The sequence below is a fragment of the Ochotona princeps genome, chromosome 20, assembly GCF_030435755.1.
Source record: "Ochotona princeps isolate mOchPri1 chromosome 20, mOchPri1.hap1, whole genome shotgun sequence".
NCBI classification, from domain to species: domain Eukaryota; kingdom Metazoa; phylum Chordata; class Mammalia; order Lagomorpha; family Ochotonidae; genus Ochotona; species Ochotona princeps.
This window is the reverse complement of record NC_080851.1, coordinates 10,493,979-10,513,129: the sequence shown is the minus strand read 5'-3', so window position 1 is coordinate 10,513,129 and position 19,151 is coordinate 10,493,979. Positions and strand designations below refer to the sequence as shown.

General features: G+C 39.8%; 1 protein-coding gene across 2 annotated transcripts in view; it reads left to right on the top strand.

Moving 5' to 3' along the window:
- BET1 (Bet1 golgi vesicular membrane trafficking protein) overlaps nucleotides 1–19,151 on the top strand; it is a 38,937-nt gene that overhangs the window by 3,747 nt on the left and 16,039 nt on the right. For both annotated transcript variants that reach the window (XM_012926145.2, XM_058678235.1), the window contains exons 3-4: nucleotides 1,720–1,776; nucleotides 3,982–4,142. In XM_012926145.2, coding sequence (XP_012781599.2) covers nucleotides 1,720–1,776; nucleotides 3,982–4,137 — 213 coding nt within the window. In that variant the 3' untranslated portion in view covers nucleotides 4,138–4,142. The remainder of the gene's footprint in view (nucleotides 1–1,719; nucleotides 1,777–3,981; nucleotides 4,143–19,151) is intronic.

Sequence of the window (19,151 nt, the reverse complement as noted above, 5' to 3'; positions counted from 1 at the left end):
TTTCTTGAGTGAGCTAGTGGGATAACATCTTAACCTCTCTGTCCTGGCTTTCTGCGCATCCTGGTCTGAGCCGCACACTGTCACCACAATCGTATTTTTACTTTTTCTGAAATTAACATCCTGTGCTCCCGGAAGTCTTTAATGACTTCCTATGATGTAATAAACCTCTGTCTGGTTTGATTGAAGATGCCTTTCAAGGGCCGGCCCCAGTTGTAGGCTCCCTTCACTTCCTTCCAGCGTGCACGCCTGCGGGCTCTGTCCTGTCGCTCTCCCGCCCTGTGTCTCGCACCCCACTCTCCTGTGTCTCCTGGCCTGTCTTGCCGGTCCAGAGGAGCTCTGCATTGCTGCTGCTCCTCCCGCCCACCGCCATCTGTGTACACAGCCCAGAGTAACTTTTGTTAGGAACATCTGTCAGGTTCATTATTGTTGCCTAGTGATTTGCATTGGAATTACTTGTATGTGAGGTAAATTTACTAGAAAAGAGGGTTTTGAATTGTACTTACTTTTACATTCCACACAACACCTGGCATAATTCCTTGTCAGTCATACTGAGTAAATTTGCATTGAAGAAATGGCTTACACAAAGATGATGTTGAATTGTGTCTATGGTTCATTCTGCATTATAATACGCATGCTGCATACTCAGGAAGTATTCTGTAGAAGCCTGTATTGCCAAAAGCTTAATTGGCATTTCATTATAGTCTTTTGAAAATCAAATTTATTCAGCCTGGACACCGTTGCAGTTTGAAACAATATTGAAATGTTTAAAGCTGTTGAAATAAGTAGTTGTTGATCTGTGAAATAAATTACATTATCTACAGAAATGTAATATTTGAAAGATTTAAGTAATAAATATAGTTAAAAAACTACACTGTTGACAAAGTTAGACTCTTGAAAGAAGAAATTTTTACATTCTGTAGATTTCTTTTCTGGCATGACTAAAAATTATAGAAACTAATTAGGTTTTTGGATTATCTGGCTTTATAGTTGCTTCAGTTTCTCTGTGTAAAATCTCAGCAGAATTCTGGTGTAGTTTTGTGTCAAATTACCTAAAATGTTTCCCACATCAGTTGAGACCAGTATTGGCACTAATGTCCCACACTGTTGAGTAGTTGTTTGTATTTAAGCTTCTTAGAAGTAACAGCCTTGATGAATTTGTCACAGGAAGCGTTAAGCAGCTTTTGGCTGAAGTGCAGCTGTCATTCCCCATGATATTGTGTCTTGTTGGCTCAGATCCTTGTTTGGCTAACTCAAGATATAGGTAACATTAGCTTGCAAGTATTTTTCATGTATTTTAAAATCTTAAGAAATACTCAATTTAGACAATTTGAAATTAACGTCTCATTTATTAGGAAAGATTTAGTGTTTATGTCTTACTTTGTATTGACTATACAGGTACTTGTGATAAGAAGGAAAAATAAAAATAAATGAATTCTATGAGTAGCATTAATAAATTAAAAAAAAAAAAAAGCACACAGGATGTGAGAGCCAGAAAGAAGTGCTCTGTGTATATGATGGAATTGAATATGAACATAGGGAAGAACAGAGGGTCCAAGTTTATTTTCTATTAATTTCAATGAAGAAAGTGTCACAAGGAGAGTATTACTTTATAAACTGAAGTTTCATTTGAGAAAATTCAAATGCTTAAAATGGTATTTTTCTTTATAACACTTGCATGTGTGTTTTTAAATGATAATGTTTGTGCTTTCCTTTTTGTAGCTGTCCATTGAAATAGGCCATGAAGTTAAACATCAAAATAAATTACTAGCTGAAATGGTAAGTAGTTATGACTAACTAACAAACCTCATCTAATAGTCTCAAATTTGTTCTGTTAATCAAGAATAATGTTTTGTCCATTTTTTTTAAAGATTTTTTTATTATTATTGGAAAGCCAGATATACAGAGAGGAGGAGAGACAGAGAGGAAGATCTTCCATCCGATGTTTCACTCCCCAAGTGAGCCGCAACGGGCCGGTATGCACCAATCCGATGCCGGGAACCAGGAACCTCTTCTGGGTCTCCCACGTGGGTGCAGGGTCCCAAAGCTTTGGGCCGTCCTCGACTGTTTTCCCAGGCCACAAGCAGAGAGCTGGATGGGAAGTGGAGCTGCCGGGATTAGAACCGGCGCCCATATGGGATCCCGGGGCTTTCAAGGCGAGGACTTTAGCCGCTAGGCCATGCCGCCAGGCCCTGTTTTGTCCATGTTGAAATGCTAGATCTAGAGATAAGAAATTCAGGATTCTGGTCCATTTTTATGTAGTTGATTTGAAATAAGTTTGAGGGTTATTTTTGCCATAATTCCTCTTTTTTAAATTTTTGGCTGACAGTGGGAGGATGAGGTGGAAACCAGTTTATCTTTAATTCTTCTTCAGAAACATGAAGGACTCAGGACAAATTACTATTTTCCGTGGTCTTAGAGGTACATATGAGCGCAGACTGCCAGCAGTCACAAAGCTCTTTAAGGGTGAGTGGTTGGGCACTTCAGGCGCTGGTGAAGACCTGTGTTCTATGTCAGAGTGCCCGGGTGTGAGGCCTGGCTTTACTCACAAATTCCACTTTGTTGCTGGTGTGGACATTAAGGGCAGCAGTTGATATCGTGTGTGGGAGACCTGAATGGTGTTCCCACTTCCTGCCTTCGGTCTGGCCCTACTCCATCATCACTCTAGAACAGCAAGGGACCTTGTATCTCTGTCCTAAGTAAGCTCAGCAACTCAGCCACATACACTTGTGATTTTGAAAGACTTCTGCCATTCCTTAGGATTAATTCTGGATGTCAAATGTCCCTGGACTACTTCTTGGTTCTCTGAATGCTTTAAAAATTGTATTTATAAAAAATGAATGTGGCATTGAAAGTATCATTCTCATTAACCTGTACAGTCGCCTAGGAAACCTTTGCAAATTCGTTTGCCCAGTTGTAGTTCTAATATACTGATTTCAGGTTTCATGCAGATGGAGCTAGGCTTATATTTTAGAAAAAAAAGTAACCCAAATGATTGTGATTCAGTATCCTGGGAAAGAACCACAGAGGTAGACACTGAACTAGGCAAAGGCTGTTGTTATGCTCCATCTTTGTATTTTAGGATATTGAAATTTCTAAGAAAGTGTAATATTTCTAATCTGTATCTAGACCTCTCTCTCTCTCTTTCTCTCTCCTTTTTTTTCCCATTGTTTTGTTTGAAAGGAAGAGTTAAAGTGAGATAGGGAGAGACAGAGATTTTTCCATTTATTTCTTCGTTCCCCAAATACCTGCAATGACTAGGCTGGGCCAGGTCTAAGCCAGGAGCCTAAAACCCCATCAGTATCTCCCCGATGGATGGCAGGGGCCTAGATAGTTGGGCCATCTTCCACTGCTTTCTCAGGTGCATAGCAAGGACTGGTGCTTATATAGGATGCTGTATCACAGAGAGTGAGTTAATCCATTGGCACCACAACTCTGGTCCCGATCTCTTATCTTCTGGACGTTTCTGTCTGTGTTCTAACGTGATTGTTTCTTTGCCAGTGTTTATGCTTCCTTCAATATTTTGCCATCTTTCACGTGATTTTCTCCTAACTTTCAGTGGATTCTGTTGTACTTCAGAGGCAGCTAGCTGAGCAACATGATTTTGAAAGTAAAACAACATTAGACTAAAAAGCATATTAAATTTTAAATGAATTTCTATAACTTTATAGTAGTCAGTCATTTGACCTTGGGGAGCAAATGTCAAAGGAAAAGGTGAGCAAAAGCCTATATGATATAGTGTATATTGTTTACCTTTGTTTTTGGTTTGTTTTTCAATGAAATAGTGAAATGCATTCATTGAGAGAATTGCTTTGTCTTACATGGAATAATGATGCCGTTTACCCGACTTTAGAAATAGGCTCCTAGAATTGATTAAACACAAAAATTATTAAAAATGCAATCTTTATAGCAATATAATGAATTATTTGAATGTTGAATACTGGAATCTAACAGTCCTATTTTCTTTTTCTTCTCCTCTTGTAGGATTCACAGTTTGATTCTACAACAGGGTTTCTAGGGAAAACTATGGGAAAACTTAAAATTTTATCCAGAGGAAGCCAAACAAAGCTTTTGTGCTATATGATGCTGTTCTCGTTGTTCGTATTTTTTGTCATTTATTGGATTATGAAACTGAGGTGATGCAAGTAAGTGTGAGTTTAGAATTTATTCCCACCTGACGGCTTGGGTCACCACTTGGATGAAAATCAGCATCCGGACATTCCTAATTTTCAAATACTGTGACCTTTTCCATGGAAGATGATTGGGTTTTGCTTAATTTGTAAATCACACGAGATAATACATTGCTCTTTAAATACTGTTCATCAGTGGTTCATTTTAGCCCCAATTTTCAGGGGTATTGAGATGGCTGAATGATATAGATGGTCAGTGTGTTTTACCGATTTTTTATTCTAATGTTTGCTCCTTGTAAAATTGAATAGCAATATAAAATTCTGTTGTTACTATAAATGTAAGTTTATGTTTTATGTAAGGAAACTTAATGGGTGAGTAACAGAATGCCTGGCAAGCCTGCAAATGATCTCTTGAGGTAGGAAACCAGTTCGTTATGGAATAGCAAATGTGTTTGTATCAAATGTCGTCAACCATATAAACCGTATACTCCCCTTTGCTCTTCTATTTGTTAAAACTGTAGACCAGCTTCTTTTATCAACAGTTTTCCTTGTACGTAAGGACCTTGGTTTTAAACAAATCTTATTTCTGGCTTATATCTAGAAGGGCCTAATGCATATGTGTGCCGTATAGTTGCTGTGTTGTATTAACCTTATAAGTGCTATTGACTTGGCTTACATATAGTTTTATGATTTTCATTACTTAGGTGGGCCATGTGTGTGACAGAACATTGTGAAGTTAAGTAATTGCTAAACACTGAGTGGCATAAAGTGTTGAAGAAAGTGAATTGCTAAAAAAAAAAAAAAAAGAAAGAAAATGAATTGCTTCTGCTGTATGATGGGCTCAAAATAGCAAAAATATTCAAACATTGAATTTGGAGTTAAAAGGAGTTTTGCTTTCATCCATGTTTTTGTTTAAAGAAAGCAAAAGAAAATAGACTTGAGTAAAAATATTAAAATATTGTTTAATACTTCATATTGTCACTATTTTACAACTTACCCATTTATAGGCTTCAAAAATAAATGTTTTATTAAATCATATCAATTGGCTTTAATGCTTCTCTGCTTAAGTCTTATTTCTTGATAAAGAATCTGAGAAATGGTTCTGATAACCCAGATTCTGAATGAAACCAAGCATGTTTAACATTCCTGCTGTGTAAGAACTTGCTCCAAATAAGGCCAGTGTTGAGTACAATTTTAAAACCTCTTTATTTGTATTTTTAGTTAGGAGTCTGTCTTCTTTGGTTTTACTTGAGTTTTCAGTGGTTTCTGTCTTATTCCCAATTAACTGTTAGTTCAGCTCTTCTTTTCCTGGCTGTAGTAGTTCCTGTTGGCCCTCTGTGTGCCAGATAAGCCTACCAGTCTCTGTGTCTATGGGAGAGACACATGGTTGAGTTAGAGGAACTGAGTTCAAATCTCTTACTTGCTTTAGGGATTCTATTTCTTCATTACATCACCTGTTTCATGGAATTGTGAGAAGTAGATAGGCTAATATATTGGAAGGTACCTGACACATGATAATGTTAATTCTGTGAGCAGTTAATGAAAGTTAATTTTCACTACTGTTAACAGAAATTTTCAGTCAGAAAAAAGAGTTTGGGTAAGGGGAAGACAGTAGATTGGTCAGACTTTGAGGTTATGATGTGACCTCCAAGTAAGTATTTCTGTCAGGCAGACGAAAAGTGACCCATTGAAAACTTATTTTTTTTTCCTATATGTGTGCCAATTATGGGGTACCAGAACTAGACTCTGAAAGAATTGCCAGCAATTAAATTAGTTGCAAAAGGCCAAAGGGAAGACCTAAATGACTTGAAGGTAAAAACAGCAAAGAACAAGCAATAGAAGTAGAAAAGATAGCAGGATCTATGAACTGGTGACGGCAAGAGAAGGATGGGTTTTGGGGTTAAAGCTGTGGCTAATGTTTGAAAGGCCTTTGTGAAATATTAGAACACTGGATAAAGTTGACTGTTGCCGGGAGGCTGAGGCTCCAGGACATGTTTGGGTGATGGCTCAGTGTTTCTTATGAATTTCTTTTTAAGAACTGGCTAAAATCTGTCTTTTCCTGGTATTTCCTGCCACTTGTCATCTCACTGTACTTACTGAAGTTCCTGGAAGTTGAGGAAGCCCCAGGCAGCACATTCTTCCTCCTCCATGGGGATCCCTAGAAAACAACACTCCCAGAAATTAGACTTGTGAAAATATATCTGATGTGGAAAGTTTGACGCTAGTCATTTGCAAGCTCATTGCTAATTCTGTGAAAGACTCACTTGCTACAGGTTTCTGGGATGTTGATTATAAAGATGGAATATAAAATATTCACATTATAATCTTTATTCAAACAACATAATACCTACAGGTGTTTGGGTGGTAGAAGGAGCATTTTAAATGGTAAAGGAAATTCTGTAAATGCTTTGTAAAAATCCCAGATGTTCACAATTTCTCTGAAGCTCTAGTCATTTTATTTCTCTAGGAGTTTGTTCTTGGAAATGTACCAAGCCCATTTGCAGATAATACATTATAATGGATATCAGGCATGGATGTCCACATTCACAAATGATGGAAAGCATATCTAAAGTACCACATCTCAGCAGTGAGGAAAGGGAGAACTACAGGTATTCTTGATAGAATCTAAGCTAGCCTGCCAATCAATATTGCTTGAGCAGAGAGTAGATGTCAGGTCTAAAACAAATATTTGGCATTTTAAACATCAGAACTGTGGGGGAAGGACACCAGCACCCCCTCCCATCAAAAGCATCTGATTCTACAAAATTAACTAGTTTATCAAATTTTTCAGTGCTTTGACAGTCTAGAATATCTATATTGAGTTTGCTGTGACAAATTCAAAAAGGTGCTTCATAATTTGTATTCATTCGGTTAGTAAATCAGATCATACCATAGTGGTGTGTAAAAATTGATTTAATGTTTACTGAGAACAGACTGAGAGCTAGGAAATGCCACTCCTTGAGCCTAAGCTCTGGGTCTACCACTCACTCACATTACGACTTTGAGCTATGACCTTTCCGTCTCGGTTACGCTGTTCGTTAAGGCCCACATCTCACATAGAATGGCTGGGTTGAGCTCTGGATCCAGCTCTGGATCCCAGCTTCCTGCTAATGAGGACCCCAAGAGATGGAGAGATGGCTCTCATGTCACTGGGCTCCTAGCACTCCTGTGGCAGGCTTGTATTCTTTCCCTCACTGTTGGCTCTGGCCCAGTTCTGGCTGTAGTCCCAGACTTAAGATTTTGAGAATGAAACTGTAGTTGGAATCAATCTCTCCCTCTCTCTCTTTCTCTCTGTCTTTCCTCTCTGTCATGTCAAAATTTTAAAATACTGCATAAAGAGAGTGGTTATACACTCATGAACTTACTGTGATAATTACATGAAGTGTTACTTTAAAGAAGTTTGAGTATAGTTGTAACCTTCATCATGCTGGCTTGGGGTACCTGGGAATTCTGATCTGTTACAGCAAGACGTGCAGCTGCTAGAACTTTGGCTACTCGCTCTTTCCTCCATTCTGCCAGGAATGAAAGCAGCTGTTCTCTGTTCTGGGGAGGATTCATCATTTTCTGGAATTTAGTTCACTTAGGTTTCTTCGCATTCTCAGCACCCTGATGAATTTTATTTATTTATTGGTTTTGCTTTGTTTTTGGCTCGTATGGCTTTTTTTAGGTTATTAAAATGAGAGCAGTATAGCTTTCAACTTTATGGAAGCATAAACTTGACAGAAGCTCAGAAAATTCTTTTCCTATAGAGGTTTGATAAGCAGCTAATTAACATTCAATTCCCTTTTACTTCTTTAGTTTTTTTCCCCCATTTTTGGAATTCATTGACTTACAGTGTCAGATAAAGTATTCGGGTTATTTTCTTTTTCATTTACAAAATATCAGCAGTTATTCTTTACAAAATCAAATGACACTGTATTTGATGTGCATTATGTATTGTTAGAGATCACAGTGGATTTTGATAAGAATAACAGAAATCTTGTATAACCTGTTCTGGAAAAAATTGCCACACTTGAGATGTTGGCTCTTATGCCAAGTGAATTTCTGAATCTTAGTCTTGTTTCCAGCGATATTTCTGGTAAGGGGAAGGTGTGGAGGAATCCCTGATTTGCGGTAAGTGTTTCGTTCTATAAATAATCTCACTGATTTCAAGTCACTGAAACATAGTTGTGGAACATACAGTAAGTTCTCATGAGGTAGTACTAAACAGTTCCACCAAATCCTGGTTATATTGATGATAAATGTTCTTTCAAAGGGTATAGTAGTTGCTGTTTTCCAAATGAGATCCTTTCATTTAAACTTTAATAGAAAAAAAAGTCAGGTGGAATGCAGTTAAATTGGTAAAGTAACTTTCCAGTAATTTTTCCCTAAGGCAGTGGACATTTAGCTGGTTGTTTGCCGCTTTTCTCAGTTTGTGTAGGCTGGTCCTTGCTACATTTACTGTCCTTATATTTTCTGACCGTCCAGATACTGTGTAAGTCGTACACAAAGGCAGCTGGTTGCTATCTTGGTCTTCTCCTCCAGTATGAGTACAGGGATCATTCGGTACATTTCTTGTACACTTGTTAGTTTGAAATTTAGGACTAGGGAAGAGAGAGATGCTTCCATCTGTGGGTTTACTTCCCCATCGCAACAACAGCTGGTTCTTGACTAGACTGTAGCCAGGAATCCGGAACTCAGTCGAGGTCTTCCACGTGGGTGGCAAGGACCCAAGCACTTGCACCGTCATCCACTGCCTTCCAGAGTGCATTAGCAGGAAGATGGCATCAGAGGCAGAGCTGGAACTTGGGCCAAGCCACTCTGAGCCAAAGTCGGGGCTCGCTGTATGATTGATCACACAGCTTTGCTGTCAGTGTACACTCACGGTTTATCTTTCTGAGGCGTTCAGTCTGCAGAAAACCCGTTGACTTTTAGGGCATTTTGCACAAGCCTTTGAAGAATGGCCATGGAGACCAGAGATGGCTAAGTGCCGCATCCTAGTCTTGGTCTTTCCTTAAAGTCAGCAAAATATGCATAAAATATTTTTGATAAAAAAGGTCAAACATTGACTATATCTGAAACTAAAACTTTTGTAAATTTAGTCCTCTATAACTTTATTATCTAAAGCATAATGCAGAATCTGCTTCCTCTGTTGCATTCCACAGAGTCCTTGGGAGCCTTAGAAAATAACTTCAACAAGGGTCAGTGCAAAAGATCGTGCTGTGCTGAGTTCATGGAAACGTAGACGGCCAGGTGTCTGCATATGTATGGCTTCTCAGATGCCTGTGCTGAGTCTGGAAATAAACAGAATATCAACACACTTGAGCATCTTACAATTCTGCGTAAAACAAATATTAATATATGGAAAAACTGAAGTCATGAATTTACATTTTAAAAGGGGATACCTTTCTCCTCAACCTTATCTCATTAATGAATGAATAGTCCTGCAAGCTAGTCATGTGTGAGACTTCTGCATTATTTAATAATTCATCTGCTTCAAAACTCTTGAGACAGATACTTTGACTTTCAAGCTGAATGCAGCAGGAATGTAACTTGGGGTAACCTGGATTCTAGAAACTGAAACATTTGAGTCTGCTTGTCAAGAGATTGAACATTTGTTCTGTGTGAGGGATCCTTTGGGGCAGGCCTTTAGCCCAGGGCCCCACAGCGGTGGTTGGCTCTGCCCCTGACGTTGGCTGCCTGCGAGGCAGTGGTGATGGTTCCATTGGCATCTGGGCCACTTGGGTTGGAGGGCTGGGCTGGGTTTCTGGCTCCGGGCTTCAGCTAGCTTGCAGGCATTTTGTGACCAGCAGATGGGCACTCGTTCACTCTGTCTCTCTCTCCTCTCTCTGGCTCTCAAATACGAATTTTTTCAAGGTCTCATTTTAATATATTTGAAATTTGGATTGATTTATATTTAAATATTTAAAAATTTTAAAAGGCAAGTTGTTGGTTTTCTTTATGCATACAATTCTGAGGAATAAAATATGTTAGAGTGGTACCTATTAAAGTCATCCGTAACTTTAGATTAAAATTCCTTCAATAATTAATAGATTCTCTTCTAGATTATTGTTTGAAAGGCAACCTTCTGAATAAGGCAGTCAGTTCCCCTGAGTCCCCTTTCCTTTTTCTGTAATTACTTCTTGTAACTCAGTTCAACTTCAGTCTAATTGTGAAATGTTTTTCTAGAACTCAGAGAGCTTTTTAGTTGAGTACAATGAAGACAGAAAAGTGATTGCACCCTGAGTATCTTAAGAAGTGCTGCAGCGTGACCTCTGTTCCCACAGACTCGGCGGGAACTCAGCCCCCAGCACAGGGACTATTTATGCCCGTAGCAGGAAAATACAAAAATCTAACTGGTGTCATCACCAGCCAGTCCCCAAGGTGCCCAGAGATGCCAGGCTGCCTCCTGGGCAGTTAGCCCAGATGAGAGGTAGCCGTTTGCAGGTTGGGTTCCTCAGCTCTGTTCACGTGTGGTGTCTCCAGACTTACCTTTTGGGCGTCGCTGACAGTTCGACCTTGAGGGGCTTTCTCAGAGTTCTCTTTCTAAACTTTAAAAATTGTATTAAGAAATATAAACTACAAACCTATTCCATAAAATAACAGCATTATTTTAATAGGTGCTTATAATTTTAATCTATTTTAAGTTCTGGACCTCACATATCCTGGAGTAAACTGTCAAGATGTCCTTATGCACTCAGGTTTAATGTAAGTGAAATATTTGTGTGGGAAAGTGAAGAGGAAGAGAGGCAGGCAGAAAAGAGACTCCGACCACTTCTGTAAGTGAAAGTAACTGACACTTTGGAAGGCAGACCCCATTCTAAAGGCGTTTAGGCATTGTGAACTATGACGTGCTGTTGGCTTTTTTATGTAAGTGTATTTGTGTTACGTTACATACAGATTTGCTTTCGTTCCTAGTCATGAATTGCGGTATTTTTCAGGACTTTAGTTGTTCAGAAAATAGTTCCTGATTGTTATCATCTGTCCTGAGTTAACAAAAGCAAGTTATTTTTTGCAGAAGTGTGAATATTTACTCCTCATGGGTAAATTTCAAGCACTTTCTATAGAGCTGTTACAAACTCATATTCCTCTTTGAACTATTTTTTTTTAAAGATTTATTCATTTTATTACAGCCAGATATACACAGAGGAGGAGAGACAGAGAGGAAGATCTTCCATCCGATGATTCATTCCGCAAGTGAGCCGCAACGGGCGATGCACGCCGATCCGATGCCGGGAACCTGGAACCTCTTCCGGGTCTCCCACGCGGGTGCAGTGTCCCAATGCATTGGGCCGTCCTCGACTGCTTTCCCAGGCCACAAGCAGGGAGCTGAATGGGAAGTGGAGCTGCCGGGATTAGAACTGGCGCCCATATGGGATCCTGGGGCTTTCAAGGTGAGGACTTTAGCCGCTAGGCCACGCTGCCGGGCCCCTGAACTATTTATTTAAAACCCACTTCTTCCTTAGCAAAGAGGCACATTTTGGAAATTTACATCTCAAAAAAAAACCAAAACCCTCTGTGGTGTCTAATGACCGCATATCTGTCGTACAGTTTCTCTATATTTTGGAGATGTGAATTCATAAAATAAAAGACCACGAAAATTATTTATGCAACATATAACCATCAAATGAAATCCTTTTGTTTAATTTATTCAGGATAGATCTTTAATGTGTACCTCTAGAAAGGCCATCAGTTCAACACCTGTTAGTTTCTGTCAAGCGCTTGACGTGGTAGATCTCAACTGTGGCTCCCAACAGTGTCTTGGGAATAAATCAGTGTTAATTTTATTGTCCCTACTATAGAGCTCTTCTTTTAAGTCACAGCACACTACAATCCTAGTACTCAGGTAGTAAGAGACCCTTGATAAAAATGTGCTGCTGGGTTAGCAGAAGCAGAGTTTACTCACTAGCTGAGTGTTGCGTGTTTGCTGTGTGATATCATAGCCGGTAGGTTCATCGAGGACTGAAAATTGTTGATTATTTAAAATTTTTAATGGATTTCCCATCATAAAGGTGAGAGAAGAGTTAAAATAAAAATGCCATTCCCCAGGTGCTGCTGTAGTGTGATATTCTCCTCTGAGGATACAGGAGAAAATAAAAATTGTTCCACCCACCTGCTTCCAAACCTGACCCTGCCCACCCTACTCAGAGGGCCTCATGGGTGTGCGTCCCTCTCAACTATGTAAACAATATTTTTATTTTTATTTTTTTGTAAAGATTTATTTATTTTTATTGGGAAGGCAGATATACAGAGAGGAGGAGAGACAGAGAGGAAGATCTTCCATCTGATGATTCACTCCCCAAGTGGCCACAATGGCTGGAGCTGAGCCAATCTGAAGCCAGGAGCCCAAGCCTCTTCTAGGTCTCCCGTGCGGATGCAGGGTCCCAAGACTTTGCGCTTTCCCAGGCCATAAGCAGGGAGCTGGATGGGAAGCGGGGCCACCAGGATTAGAACCGGCGCCCATATGGGATCCCGAGCATTTAAGTCAAGGACTTTAGCCACTACGCTATTGCAGAAGGCCCGTAAACAGTATTTTAAAAAGTGATGAAACCAGATGCCCTGTAGCGGTCAGATTGGTTTATGCTGTATACATGTGTACATATACAGTATGGCTCATAAAAAAAACTGCTATAAATACTGCATTTTAACAAAAAATAAAAAAAAACTTTATGTAATAAAATGGTCTTCCATTTTCTCTGACAATGTCCATGACAGGCTGTCATTTACTGGGACAGTTCACTGACATTCAAAGGATTTGTTCAGGGGAGTGGGCAGGACACATCGCTGGGATTGGCAGCCAGGTACACCCATGCAGCTTAGCAAACCTGAGGGGCCCTGATTGGCTGCCATTGATGTCATAATCATCTTAGATACAGCATGAAAAGTTAGCATATAAGCAGAGTCATTATAATGTACAGAACGATATACTATATATGATATCTCAGTAACTATAACACACTGAAGAAAATAAGAAAAAAACCTGCAAGTATTAGCCCATATTCTGTTAATGTAACTAAATTCGCAGGGCTTAGTACTTTATAAAGAAAATAGGTTTATTTAGCTCACACGAAGGCGTGTGCTCAATTCTAGGCGAGCAGACCATTTTTAATCTGTAACACCACGTGAGTCTGGCTTGTCCTCAGGTTGCCATCTGGCAGGTTGTGACTTGATTTTCTCTGCTTCCCAGAAAACAGCAAGTCGTAAATGAAGCGTCCCACCTAAGAAGGAAAGGCCAGAGTCGGTGCTGTCTTCCTGGTCATCTCCCACAGCTTAGGAGTTTACTTGTCTTACAGCAGTAGTTTGAAGTTGACTATGAAGTTACATTGTTTACAAAGCAGGGGGCATTCTTGATGGGAGACAGTCTGTCGAGAAGTTCGATCCTTCCCAAAGTAACTCAGTGTTGGAGTTCCTCGGCCCCAAACACTCCCAGATTTCCTCTGAGTTCTGAACAAATTGAAAGGGGGCTGAAAAATCAGGCAGTGATCAACTTGCCCTAAAATTCATTAAAATGGGATCTGAGCATTCCCCTGGACCCAGCAACAGGATGTGCCTCCATTTCTTCCTCCTGTCCAGTCCCCCATCCGTGTGGCATTGGACAGCTAGGGATGTCAGGCCAACGTTGGGCACTTCCACCTCATGCTGCAGAGTGTGAACCCAGAGTTCTCAGTGTTTTGTAATGTCACCAAATAGATGAAAAAGAAAAACAGCTTTAACCATTTGTTTAATTTTTAGCTGTGTTTTTTGTCTATGTTATTTCCACTGTCTTGGAATGCACAGGTGTACACACGCACAACAGTGTTTTATTTTTGCTTGTTATTTAAACATTTTATATGTATGTCCTCCTCCCCGATTATAATTACAAATACTGAAAGGAAAACAGGATAGGATGGCAAAAGCACATGATGGGCTGTTAGATTCCCAAAGAAATGGATGTAAATTCTTTTCTTCAAAATGTGCAAGTTTAACTGAGTTTCTCAACCCTTCTGAGGCTTGATCACATCTGTAAAATGGACCTGAGTGGGAAGAGTGGCAGGTACACATGGTGATATAGAAAACGCCCACCGGGGCCGTGTGGTGAGGACGTTGGCACTCACTGTTGGGACACCAGGAGGCATTTGTTATCTCTTCTGACTGCACACACCATGACTTCCTGTACACTGTCACACTGCAGATGACTTAGTGACTGTCAGGCTCCCCTGCCATGTCTTGCTAAACTGCTGCCACTTTTGCATATCTGTCTTTTTGGAATATTTTTAGTGCTTAGATATTCTTTCCTGGTGAGTTAAATGCAATTTGCTTTTAGAATTAGATGTATTTTTTTGTGAAACTATGCCAACACATTTGTAGCTCTTTTTAAGACTAATGGAAGGCTTATTAAGGAGTTATATTTGTTTGGTTAGATTTACCAATATTTATGGATTTCATGAATCACTGAGAGCGATTATGCTGTTTTTGAATTGGAGGTAGTGGGAATAGTGTGGAGGAAGTGAGCTCCTAACTAAACTGAAATGTTTATGAATTAATTGTGTTCATTATTAGCTTAGGAAAATAGGAAGATGAAATGGAATGCCACTTTCATGTCCCACACAAAACAAATAACTAAAAAAAAAAAACCCACAAATAACTCAAGTAATACATTCTGATCACTGCGTGTCAAGTGAGTGTCTGTCAGTAAATTTGGTTGTGTCCTTTGTGGGCAAAGAAACTCAGTGGAAAGGCTGATTATTGCTTTGGTTTTTCAAAATATGCTGTGATAACTCTGTCATAAATGGAAGTGGATGTTATTCTTTCAGATGATGGATATAAAATTTAATGAACTGGAAAAAAATGTAGTGTTTAATCATCTATTAACAGGCATAGCCACATTTGTCCCCTAGGACAAGGTAATTTACCAGACATTGAAAGATATTTTAAATAAGCAGAAAATGTGTCAAGTTAATAACCTTGACAGCACAAACTTCAAGTAAACCTTTTTTAATAGATGTAAGATTTGTTTTAGTTTCTTAACTATTATAAAGACAGAAAACTGTCATGTCCTAGGCATTTCCTCTCAGTTTCATTATTTCTCAGGTCTGTTTTCTGAGAATTGAGCTCTGTAATACTAGACTATTCTGGAATCTCACAGCTAATGTGAAGTTGGAGGACAAGTTACAGATGTTTCTCAGTATTGAGGTTCTTACAGACAATATGGTACACTCTTATAATAGGAGAACTACCACTCTTGGCATAACTCTGGCCATCAACCCTCTTTGGATTAATCCAAAGAAAAGTATTTTTAATATGTAAATGACCCCAGTAATGAGAAATAAGTAACACAGGGGACTTCTTAGGAGATCATAAAAATGGGAAGGAAATGCATAGTATTTCAGAAGTTGCTATATGGCTTTAGGATGTAGTCACACCTCTTCTTGTTCCCAAGAGGTAACAAAAAAATTAACCGTAGGAAGAACTGCTACCACCATGAAGCAACAGTCAGTGAAAGCTGCTTGCCAAGGCTTGCAGCTTCCGAATTCGTGGGTACAGTATTTGTAGTGACTAAAACGGAAATGGATTGGCCCAAATTTGCTTAGAGGAATCAAATATCTGAAAATGTTTGGTTTTCTCTAAATAGGGAGCTCTGAAATACTGGTGCCTGCAGGCTTTCATCCTTAACCTGCTTTTACTTATTGCTTTCAATAAGGAGACAGCTCTGCCTCCAGGCCTCCAACTCCACCCAGCTTAGGGCTTTGTCCTGTGGATGAGTTCATTCCAGAGGCACCCAAGCATCTTCCCCTCAGCCTGCTCACTCCCCTGCTTTGCTCATTTGCTCTAGTCTGACCTTTGGGGGACAAGCTTGACCCTCCCCTCTTTCCATACTTCACCTGCGAACCATCTTTCCAGACCTTGTGCTGCTTCCTCAAGAAAACTTTTTATATGTTTCATTTAACCCTAGATGTTTTTGCAAAGTCACATTTAAGAGATCTAAAAATGATGAGTTATAATGAGAAAGGTCACTGTTAATAGAGGCAGAAGGTTCGACAATAGAAGAGCTTCCTAGATGAAAGAGAGTCTGAATCGGGTTTGGGCGGTGGTGTCACGGTGCCTGGGAAGCCTGAGTCCCACCTGCATGACAGTGTGTGCTGCTGCTTTTCCATCAAGCATTTGAACACAGATGAACAGTTCAGTCACAGAAAGGTGAATCAGAGAGGGGCACAGGGAGAAGCAGAGGAAGAGAGAGGAGGTTATCCCTAGTTTAATATGAGAGAAATTATACCATTGGTTTAGTTGTAGTTACTTGTTGACTGTAGTCTTGCGATCTGGCATTCAGCATTTTAAGGCCATCATGGCTGTCAGGTTGTACCCTCTAAATGAAGTCATTGCCATGGACAGTGGCTCTGAATCGTGTTAGGAATATGTTAATGTCCCTTCTGAAGAAGGCATGGATCTTAATATCCATTTGGTAGCTTGGTTGATCAACCTGTGAGATTTCTGTAGTTGACATAAATTTTGGTTTATTCTCAAGCCCATTTGTATCACTTACATGTGTCATTTTAATTATGTGACTAAATGAGACATGATGTAAGTCAATAATAGTGTTAAGGAAAGCTTGTTGTATGAAAACAGATTTGAATAAATTTATAAATAACTGAAATGCACTGCTTAATAAATTGTTGAATTAGGTATGGGCAGGAAGTTAATAACATTTGTGAAGGTTCATTTGTTATTCAAATTACCTGTGAACTTCTAAACCTTCATTTCACTTTTTACAAAACTAGACTAGACACTAAATATTGCATTATGGTTGTAGTTTATATATATTTTAAAAAGCATTCCAATTGCAGATATACCCTTGAACTAATTGTTTGGGTACTATATCACTTGAATATGCCCTTAGCATTTTAAATTGAAATGTAATATTTATAACACATACATATAATTTCTAGTATCTCATCTTTAATCAACTTTTTAAAATGACCTTACTACTGATTGGCCTTGTGCCAGATAGCAGTGTTCCTACCAAACACTGATTCTGCACTTTTTTTTTAAAGATTTATTTTTTTTTTTTTATTGGAAAGGCAGATATACAGAGAGGAGGAGAGACAGAGAGGAAGATCTTCCATCCGCTGATTCACACCCCAAGCAGCTACAATGGCTGGAGCTGAGCCAATCCAAAGCCAGGAGCCAGGAGCCTCTTCCCGGTCTCCCATATAGGTGCAGGGCCCCAAGGCTTTGGGCTGTCCTCCACTGCTTTCCCAGGCCACAGGCAGGGAGCTGGATGAGAAGCGGGGCTGCCGGGATTAGAACTGGCACCCATATGGGATCCTGGGTGTGCAACGCAAGGACTTTAGCTGGTAGGCTACCGTGCAGGGTCAATCTGTACTTTTCTTAATGCAGTATTCACTGACACAACTGCACTGTTACTGAGTTAAGAACTCTGATTAAAGTATTAGTCGATTTCAAGTCATTATATCTGACTTTGAAATATATTTTAACGCTTAATGTTTTAATAATAAATCTGACAACCTTAATTCACAATATCTCAGAGATAAAATCCAGTGCTTTGCACAGTTGGTCCTAGGAGTGCTTGGACATGCAGTACTGGTGCTCTCTACATCCACCCCAGTAGAGTTTCCTTCGCCCCATTGCTGGATAATGTGCTCCGTGTTGAAAGAATGCAGAATTGGTTTTATCCAAACCATACCACTCATGTGCAATTTTTGTTAGGCTATAAATGAAAGAGATCTGTATTTATTAAACACATAAGACAACTTCAAAAACATTTTTACAAGATGTAGCTACAGGTAAATGTAAAAGTATAAACTTTATTTCTCAACATAAGTTCAAGACACTGTGACGATACCAGCCGTTCAGTTTGCCCCTGAGGAACTGAGTGTCCCAGGGGTGTAACCGTCAGTGTTGTTTCTTCAGAATATTCACTGGAGAAGGAAAACGGATGTTGGGAAGATTTTTTTTTAATTAGGATGCCAAGGGGAGCCAGCTACAAGATGGCAGTGATGATTCCCATGGCTGCTGCTAAAGTGATGAACAGAGTGAGGAGGAGCATTGGCGTGGAGAAGGGTTTTCCATCAGAGCTGCCTAGGCATTTTCCTGCTGAAGCTTTGTAAAAACACTTTCATAATAAACACTTGTACCATTCCTTTAAAAAAAATATTTATTCTTATTTGAAAGGTGGGCTTACAATAAGGAGAGAAAACTCTTCCATCCACTGGTTCACTCCCCAAATAGTATCAAAGGACGGAGCTGAGCCAACCCAAAGCCAGGAGCCAGGACCTTCCCTCGGTTTTCCCACATGCGTGCTGAGTCCCATGGACTTGGACCATCCTCTGCTGCCTTCCCAGGCCATAAGCAGAGAGCTGGACCAGAAGTGGAGCAGCTGAGACTAGAACCTGCCCTCATATGGGATGCTGGTGCTGCAGGGTAGAGCCATTAGCCATTAGCCTGTTGAGTCACCATGTGGGCCCAAGTTATATCATTCTTCGGCCCTCTACAAAGTCAACAGGGCAAATAGCTTAAGCAAACTAAGAAACAGTTGCTGTAATCTGACATTTTCCACTGTAATTTCACATGTTTCAGGAATTCCACTTTACTCCTCTGTTTCAGTGAGTACACTCACTTTAGTTGTTGTCAGAAGTTGTCATGTACACGCTGTGCCAGGCTGACAGTTTGTAACTGTATTATGTTGATGAGTAGCCCATCTTTTAATATCTCACCAGTTTGTTCTGTTTGTTTTGTTTTTTTATCCTTGATGTAACTCTGTTGGACCATTGTGGATATGAAATGATCACATGTGTACCTGTGTAAGAAGTCAAGAGCATTTATTCAGAGGCTATTCAAATAAAAAATACGTGTGGGGCCCAGTGCGCTAACCTAGCAGCTAAAGTCCTTGCCTTGAACACACCGCGATCCCATATGGGCCCCAGTTCTAATACCAGCAACCCACTTCCCATCCAGCTCCCTGGGAAAGCAGTTGAGGATGGCCCAATGTCTTGGGACTCTGCACCCATGTGGGAGACATGAAAGAGGCTGCTGGATCCTGGCTACAGA